This window comes from Leptopilina heterotoma, unplaced genomic scaffold, assembly GCF_015476425.1.
Source record: "Leptopilina heterotoma isolate Lh14 unplaced genomic scaffold, ASM1547642v1 Lhet_82, whole genome shotgun sequence".
NCBI classification, from domain to species: domain Eukaryota; kingdom Metazoa; phylum Arthropoda; class Insecta; order Hymenoptera; family Figitidae; genus Leptopilina; species Leptopilina heterotoma.
The window spans coordinates 705,085-713,792 of NW_025111187.1; the positions used below are offsets into that span (position 1 = coordinate 705,085).

An 8,708-nucleotide genomic window follows, 5' to 3' on the forward strand; every position below is an offset into this window, starting at 1 on the left:
ATTTCACTCAATCTCAAATAATTTTTATTTAAGTCAATTAAATTGTATTTAAACCAATAATTTTCGTATTTGAATCAAATACATTTTAATTGATTTAAATAAGAATTATTCGATTCAAGTAAATATTTATTTGATTCAAGTATATAAATAATAAAACTATTTTAGACAATCATAATCGGTTATTTGAATAAAATAAATTTTTTTTTCAGTCTACTATTTAATTACGAATTAGGGTTGGTTATTAGTTTAAGAAAAAAGTAATCTAACTTTGTTTCCAAAACAGTAATTCACTGAAGAAAAAGCTCACAAATAAAATTCTGTTCATTTTTCGAAAAAAGAAATTTTCCACTCAAAGGGTGAAAAAATGTACAAAAAAAAGGTTGTTGGAATGGTAACCTAACGGGATCATATTATGAATAAGTTTCTAGACTCCGCGATGCAAGAACGAGTTTTTACTCTTACTTTGAAGAACTTTGGTCGGTTTTTTTTTTTTTTTTTTTTTTTTGTAAAAAGGGATAGGTATCAATGTTTTTTTACTCTACTTTCTACGGTTTTACGAAAGCCACCGCATTGCCAATGGCGTCAGTTATGGCTGACGTTGGACACGCTCGACGGGACTCCCGAGAGATTTCGATTTTTTTTTTTTTATTCTTTTGCTCGAAGTGTCAGAGACAGCAATCGTTGAAATAAGCTTGTTACCGTTTTCGTCAACCCTTTTTGAAACACGTTGCGAAACCTCTTTTCATCCTGTCCCTAAGGAACACTTTCGACAGGAAAGATTGTCTATTTTTATATTTATAGGGAAATTAGGAAAATAAATAATCACAGAAAATTTTTTTTTAAGATTTTCAAAATGTTACAATTTTATTATTATTTGCAAGATTACTGGTTTCATTATTTTTTGATGGTACAATGTGAAAATTTTTAGTTAAATTTTAGATTGAATTTAAAAAGCATCAAAAATTATAGTCTTCTTTAGGCAGACATTTTACTTTCCTTTTTTGCCTTTGCCTTTACAATTCATTTCGCCTACTTGATCAACAGCTGCGCTTAATCCAACTACAAAAAATATATTTTTTTTTATAAAGAAGATGAAACGTTTTTCCTTTAAAAAAATTTTTTTTTACTATTATTTTTTTTGTTAATAATATAATTTTATATTTTTTCTATTTACTATTTTTTCAAAGTCTCTAATTTGTAATATTTTATTAACTTCGAAAATCATTTAACTTTTTTAATTTTAACAACTTTTTCATAGATTTAAAATTTGTTTTTAATTTTTTTTAAATTAAAAAAATGTTTCTTTATAAAAAATTGAATCAAAAACTTACAGAGAGCGAGAAGAACAATTAGACTCGTAATTGTCAATTTCATTTTGAAAACGAATTTTCACGTTGAGTTGAAATAAAACTTTGTAGTATGTTAACAGTGGTAAGAGAACTGATGATTGGAATCAATTTCTTTCGACTTTTTATACCATTTGAAATAAAAGTCTCAAATTAATTCCAATGCACGATAAGAGATAAACACTTTTTGTTTACGAATTTACTTTTTTTTATTCTTTACAAATTAAAATCGAGAAAATCATTGTTGAATAGAAGTGAATTAACAATGTAGTAGTTAAGATGCGAAATCATGCAATGAATGAATTTCCAAACAAGAATTGTTACACTGAATTTTCAAAATTGTTTAAAAGATAATTATTTATTGTTAAAATTTTATTGTTAAAAATTTAAAATATTGTTAATATTTTATTGTTAATATTGAAAATAAATTAAAATTATGAAAAAACTAAAAAAAAACTATGAATTGACAATATTGTTTCGTGAAAAATTCTGGGAAAATTAAAAAATAATTGTTAATATTTTATTGTTGAAATATAATTGTTAAAATTTTAGTCTTAAAATTTCATTATTGAACTTTTATTGTTAAAACTTCATTATTAAAATTTTATTGTTTATTTGATTCTTAATTATTGTCAAAATTGTTGTTTGAAATTCTCATTTCAAGTTTAGTGTTTTTGTGAATATAAAAATTTTTTAATTAACGAAAATCTTGTGAAAAACATTTTAGTTTGGAAATGGTATTTTTGAGTTGTAACATAGACTAAATGTAGTATATTGTTTTTTTAAAAAATGAAACGAAGATATACAGAAGGTAGGAATTGTTTATTAATTATTTTACCTCTTTACTTAATAATTCATAGTGTATACTATTTGCTTATCTTGCCCACATTTTTCACATTTACTTCCTTTGCCATTTTGACCATTGTTATTGTTTCCTCCATAACCTGTTTGCCCACTTTTCATGTTCGAATTGCCTCCGTAATTATTTTGACCACCTTGCCCACCTGTTGGATGATGATGATGACCTATTTGCCCACTTTTTACGTTCGAACCACCTCCGTAATTATACTGACCATTTTGACCACCATAACCTGTTTGCCCACCTTTCATCTGCGAATTGCCTCCATAATTATTCTGACCATTATGACCATGTCCTGATGGACCACATGGAGTAGTACTAGGATATCCATTATGACCTCCATAACCTATTTGCCCACTTTTCACGTTCGAATTGCCTCCATAATTATTTTGACCACCGTGACCACCTGGATGTTCATGTCCTGGTCGACCACATGGAGTAGTTTGTCCACAATTTTTTCCCGGAGGATTGGAATTGCCATTTGAACAACCCTTGTTGGATGGTCCACCATTTCCATTTTGATTACATGGACCTCCTTGGTGGTTACAACCACCTTTCATTGGTGGAGGAGGTGGTGGTGGTCTTGTAGGATAATTTTGTCCACATACAGTACATGGTTGCCCATTTTTATTTGGTCCTTGATTATTGGAACCGTTTTGCCAATTCTGTGTTACATATCCACCTGGTCGGGCCTCAACTCTTTCCGTGCATAATCCAACTATAGAAAAGGGATTTTTTTTTGTTAAAAAGTTTTTTGAAAATTCTGACAAAAATTTGAAACTTGCACTCATTTTATTTTGGTTTGAAACTAAATATTTAACTTTAAAATTTCCAAAATTAACAAGATGTCTGTTTAAGCTTATTCATGATGATGAGATAGTATCTTACCAAGTGCGAAGGTAATTAGACCGATGAGAATCAATTTCATTTTGAAAGAAACTTTTCGTATACTTGAATAGAACAGGTTACTAAATGAATTGAAGAATCTAGAAAATTTGTGGCATTTTATATAAATGTTGAATTAATTCCAGAGCACGTTATATCCTTCAAACTACAATTGACGTCATATTCTTTTTTATTTATTTACCTGAGGTTCTTTTGAATTTCTTTATTTATTTATTTATTTATTTCTTTATTTCTTTATTTACTATAGAGTTTCTTTTTAATTTATGAAAATTGTATTGTACTCTTTTGAAACTTTTGGTTAAAAAAATAAAATAAAAAATCAGTTCTATATCTTAAATATATTTTTTCTTGATTCTTAATTTGTCGAGAGTACTACATCACATAAACAAACGTTCTTAATTTGACTTAGGGATTTTGTCAATTTTTAATAATACAATAAAAATTTGACGAAATTAAATTCTCTTTATTAAATTTCAATGATCTTTATTATAATTTATAAGTTTTTCTACAGCCAATATTATAATAGTTAAGAGCTGTGAATATAATATTTTGGTTTTAGTTTCGACCTCCTCTCATGCCACCAGAACCACCAGCCTGCATACTGAATCCACCGCTTTGCCCACCCTGTCCACCTGGCCCTCCTGACATTCCTCGTCCTCCGCTTTGACCAGACATTCCTTGACCACTTGAGCCGTTTGAGCCACCCTGAATTCCAAAGGACATTCCCATTCCTCCACTTCGTCCTCCTTGCCCTGACATTCCCCCACTTTGACCACCTTGTCCTGACATTCCTCTACTTTGACCACCTTGTCCTGACATTCTCCCACTTTGACCACCTTGACCACTTGAGCCATTTGATCCACCCTGCATACCGAAGGACATTCCCATTCCTCCACTTTGACCACCTTGTCTTGACATTCCTCCGCTTTGACCACCTTGTCCTGACATTCCCATTCCTCCACTTGGTCCTCCTTGTCCCCCACTTTGACCACCTTGACCACTTAAGCCATTTGATCCACCCTGCATACCGAAGGACATTCCCATTCCTCCACTTCGTCCTCCCTGTCCTGACATTCCCATTCCTCCACTTTGACCACCTTGTCCACCTTGCCCACCTGACCTTCCTTGCCCACTTGAACCGTTTTGTCCACCAAATCCTCCCTGCATTCCAAAGGACATTCCACCATTTTGAGCGGTTAAGCTACCTGCAAGAAGTAAATGTTTTTACCCATAAAGCAGTTATTATATTTTAATATTTGACCACTTAGATGGACAATGACTCTAAAGACCTTAAGTTTGACTTTAACATGCATTTTTATTCTGACTTTCGCTTTGACTTTGACATTAAAGTCAACTTTCATTTTCACTTTATCTTCCATTTTCAAATTCAAAGTTAAAACAAAAAAGTCAATAAAAATTATTGCCAATGAAGTCAAACTCGAATCGGAAATGTGCTTTCTCAAGAGGTTTTCTAGGTCGCTGAATTCGAATCTGTATTTAATTTAATTTTAATTGTTTAACAATTAAAAATGTCAATCTAGAAAATTTTGAATCCACCTCTAATCTTGATGAATTAATAACTTTTCGGTCAAAATTTTAAAGCTACCATTTTGAATATCTAAATTTTTACATAAGATTGGAATTCAGTGAACCAAAGGAACATTGAATTAAACTTAATCGAAAATCGATTTTTGATGCATTAGACTTTTAAAAAATCGTAGTTTCTTACCAATACCAACGAGTGTAATCAGACAAAGAAATATTATTTTCATCGTGATGAGGTAGTTTTTTTAGTTTCTACCAAATAGTAAAAATAATTTTAGACAGATATTATTAGAAAACTGATGTGATGTAGAAATTCGCAGCTTGTTATAAATATTGACGGAAGCAGAAGTATTAATTCTGGGACACGTTACCAGCCCTTGATATGTTAATGTTCTTTTTTTAATTTAACAAAAATTACTATTTCTTTGGAACAATAAGTTTCTTTTATTATTTAAAAATTTTCTTTTCAGAAATTCGAAAAAAAATAGTAACAAAAGCTACTATTTCTTTGGAACAATAAGTTCCTTTTATTATTTAAAATTCTTTCTTTTTGAAATTCATAAGAGAAAAATTGTAGAGTTTGTATGTCAATATTGAATTTCGTAATTCGCTGTTGTCTTTCGTTGTGTAACAATTATTTTGTTCTAACACGTGCCTATGCAAAAAAAAATCGTGAAATTAATTATTTTTTATTTTTTTTGACAAAAAGTAAGAGTATTTAAAAGATTTTTTAAAATTAACTTTAAGGTATGCTTGAGCAAGTATTCATTACATAATTTTAGTAAGATAAGGAATTGAAAAAAAAATTAAAATTATTAGTAAATTTTGTTTTTGACAATTTAGATGGTGATAAGTTTTTTCTATTTGGCGAATTTCAAGTTAGATCTCTTCGAAGTCTTCTCTAACAATTTCTCTGGAATAGGATTAATAATATAGGTCGTTAATGTCCAATTTACTTTTTTTTAAATCTTTATTTGAGTTTACATATTTCATTTTTTTACATTCTTAATTTTTCACAAAAATTGTTTTCACTTGTTATATTTTTTTACTTACTATATTTTTTTGCATAATTTATCTCTTTCAATTTATTTTTTGAACTTAACGTTATTGGTACGATTTTATATCACTGCCTGGCCACTAGATCCCCAAGGCATATTCCAGCTAGCCCCTAAGGCACTTCCTTGCGAATCCCATCCACCATTTTGCCCTCCATACATTCCTGAGCCCCAACCTTGCCCACTTTGTCCTGCAGTCCTACCCCAGCCTCTACTCTGCCCATTTTGAGCTCCTGACGTTCCTAAACCGTTCCATTGACCACTCTGCCCTCCCTGCGTGCTTCCTGCCATTCCCCACCCTCCATTTTGCCCACCAAGTCTGCCCAACATACCTCCAAGCATTCCCAAACCTCCAGCTTGGCCATTCAGTCCTCCTGCCGTACTTCCAGTCGTTCCCCACCCTCCGCCTTGCCCACTTTGCCCATTTTGTCTTCCAGACCCTCCCCACCCTCCGCCTCGACCTCCCCACCCACCACTTTGACCATATTGTCCTCCTGACGCTCCCCACTCTCCACTTTGGCCACTTTGTCCTCCCCAACCTCCACCTCGACCTCCTTGCCCTCCATTTTGACCATATTGCCCTCCTGACGCTCCCCACTCTCCACTTTGCCCTCCTCGACCTCCTTGACCTGCCCACCCACTATTTTGACCAATTTGTCCTCCTCCCATACCACCTTGCCCATTTTGCCCTCCTCCCATTCCCCAACCTCCACCTTGACCTCCTTGACCAGCCCACCCACTATTTTGCCCATTTTGACCTCCTGTCATATCCCCAGGTGTCTGCCAACCTGGCCCGGTTTGCCCACCAAGTCCTCCCAGCGTACCATTCAGCATACCGAACCAACCATTTGGACCATTTTCGTTTTGACCATTTTGTCCTCCTGCGAGTCCAAAAGGCATGCCCAACTCTCCGCTTTGCCCACCTTGCTGTCCTAAGAATCCTCCAATCATTCCTTGATCACTAGAATCATTCTCACTTCCTGACGCTTCCTGTGAACCATTCAACGATTGCAACCAATTCCTTTGTCCACTTATCAGACCACCTAGCCCACTTTGCCCACCGTTCACGCCATTCATTGGAGGCAATGGCATTATTACACCTCCTGAGTTGTTTTGCATTTGAAATCCATCATTTAAATTTCCTGGCCCGCCTGGTGGACCACCTGGTCTGCCAGGTGGACCTCGTCTTCTTCCATTTTCTGGACCATCTTGCCCATTTAGATCACCTAGAAAAAACAAATCATATGTTTAGATCAGAATTTTTATTCATTCTTATTATAATTTTTAGATTAGTTCTTTACTGTCGGGAAAAATAGGTCAATATTTTTTTTTTATTGTAATATTGTAAATAAATTTACTAAAATAATGTTGAGTTTGGGGGTCGCTGAATCCAAATACGTTGTCGAAGATTCAAAATGACGGCCAAAAAAATATTAAAGTTAACGAATCTGCCTGAAAATGCCTACTCGGGGGTTTTCGGGGTCGCTGAATCCAAATCCGTGGTCGAAAATTCAAAATTCAAAATGGCGGCTTCAAAATGGTTACCAAAAAAAATTTAATTCGTTAACTTTAAAATTTTTTTGGTCGCAATTTTGAAGCCGTCATTTTGAATTTTAAATTTTCAACCACGGATTTGGATTCAGTGACCCAAAAAACATATTATACAAAAAACATGTTTTTTGGGTCACTGAATCCAAATCCGTGGTTGAAAATTCAAAATTCAAAATGGCGGCTTCAAAATTGCGACAAAAAAAATTTTAAAGTTAACGAATGAAATTTTTTTTTGGTAACCATTTTGAAGCTGCCATTTCGAATTTTGAATTTGACAATGTTGTTTTTTAAAAAAAAAATTTTTTAGAACATTTGTGGCACAAAAACTTTATTTTCACTGGGCTGTGATGGGGTTAAGTATTTTATACGAAAATAGTTTAAAATATTTATTTTTGTTACATTCCATTGTTATTGAAAATATTTTTTCAAATGTTTTTTTTTATTATTGATGATTTTGTTAATGAAACCTAGATTAAATCTTCAGAAAAATTTCCACAATACATTTGAATAGTTAAGAAATATTTTTTATACAATTTAGATTTTTTGTGAAGAAAAGACTGAAAAAATAGCTTTTTTTGTTCCATAATTTCCCCGTTTAACGGTACTTACAATATTTATAAAAAAGATAAAAAAAAATTTTTTACAATATTTAGAAATAAAACAAATTACAAAAATTTATTTGCGTTTACTGTTAGTTTATATTTGTTGAGGTTCAAAAACGAAAAGTATAGTTTTTTTATTACTATTGTTGTTGTTTTTATTAGCATTTTATAAATTCTGTTATTTTTCTCTATTATTTTGTTAATTTTTTTTTAGTAATTTCTACTGACATCAATATTATTTTAACGAATTTAACAAACAATGGCGAATAATTTCTAATATATCTAATCTAATCTTGAAAGTCTCTTACCAAACGTAACAAGTGTAATTACACTAATAAATATTAATTTCATTATAACAATGGTTTTCTATCGTTCCTTTTTTTTCTTCAAATTTTTAAACAATTCCAACAGTCGAATAAAAAAACTGAACTGATGCAGACGTTTGAATCTTATTATAAAAGGAAGCTGATTATAAAAGAGGAAACAAAATCATTAATTCTAGTGCACGTAACATGTGCGCACGTAATCAACTTTTTCCTCCTCTCCCTTAGTTCAGTTTTTTTTTTTTTTTGTCTTTTGTGTTACTTCAAACAATGATAATTATACAAAATAGTATAAAGTTTATTTTTCAAAAAATCCATAATTCAAGCGTATAATTATTTTTTATCAATATTACGTTTCTATACTTCCTCATTGCATTATCTTTTCATTTTTTTATTTTTCTTTTTTTTCTTTTTGTTTTTCATTTTTTATTTTTCTATTTTTCATTTTTGTTTTTATTTATTCTTTTATTTCATATATTTTTCTCAAATTTACATACGCGTTTCTATAAAAATTTAAACAC

General features: G+C 31.5%; 3 protein-coding genes and 1 long non-coding RNA gene across 6 annotated transcripts; all 4 read right to left on the reverse strand.

The window, feature by feature from the left end:
- Positions 1–927: 927 nt before the first annotated feature.
- LOC122511441 lies at positions 928–1,785 on the reverse strand. The gene is made up of 2 exons (XR_006302519.1): positions 1,332–1,785; positions 928–1,059 (listed from the first exon to the last, which is right to left on the reverse strand). It is a non-coding gene; the product is annotated as an uncharacterized LOC122511441 (long non-coding RNA).
- Positions 1,786–2,149: 364 nt separating this feature from the next.
- On the reverse strand, positions 2,150–3,222 carry LOC122511439 (N66 matrix protein-like). Of its 2 annotated transcripts, XM_043626654.1 has the most exons (3): positions 3,094–3,222; positions 2,420–2,923; positions 2,150–2,350 (listed from the first exon to the last, which is right to left on the reverse strand). In XM_043626654.1, the coding sequence occupies exons 1-3, from the start codon at positions 3,131–3,133 to the stop codon at positions 2,193–2,195; spliced, it is 702 nt and encodes a 233-aa protein (XP_043482589.1). In that variant the 5' UTR covers positions 3,134–3,222; the 3' UTR covers positions 2,150–2,192. The 2 variants fall into 2 exon arrangements, with proteins under 2 accessions (XP_043482589.1, XP_043482588.1); XM_043626653.1 differs by having other exon boundaries at positions 2,150–2,923.
- Positions 3,223–3,553: 331 nt separating this feature from the next.
- Positions 3,554–4,995, reverse strand: LOC122511440 (keratin, type I cytoskeletal 9-like). The gene is made up of 2 exons (XM_043626655.1): positions 4,841–4,995; positions 3,554–4,316 (listed from the first exon to the last, which is right to left on the reverse strand). The coding sequence occupies exons 1-2, from the start codon at positions 4,881–4,883 to the stop codon at positions 3,667–3,669; spliced, it is 693 nt and encodes a 230-aa protein (XP_043482590.1). The 5' UTR covers positions 4,884–4,995; the 3' UTR covers positions 3,554–3,666.
- A 670-nt stretch (positions 4,996–5,665) lies between these two features.
- LOC122511437 (glycine-rich protein DOT1-like) lies at positions 5,666–8,305 on the reverse strand. Of its 2 annotated transcripts, XM_043626652.1 has the most exons (3): positions 8,173–8,305; positions 6,404–6,937; positions 5,666–6,373 (listed from the first exon to the last, which is right to left on the reverse strand). In XM_043626652.1, the coding sequence occupies exons 1-3, from the start codon at positions 8,213–8,215 to the stop codon at positions 5,775–5,777; spliced, it is 1,176 nt and encodes a 391-aa protein (XP_043482587.1). In that variant the 5' UTR covers positions 8,216–8,305; the 3' UTR covers positions 5,666–5,774. The 2 variants fall into 2 exon arrangements, with proteins under 2 accessions (XP_043482587.1, XP_043482586.1); XM_043626651.1 differs by having other exon boundaries at positions 5,666–6,937.
- Positions 8,306–8,708: the final 403 nt, after the last annotated feature.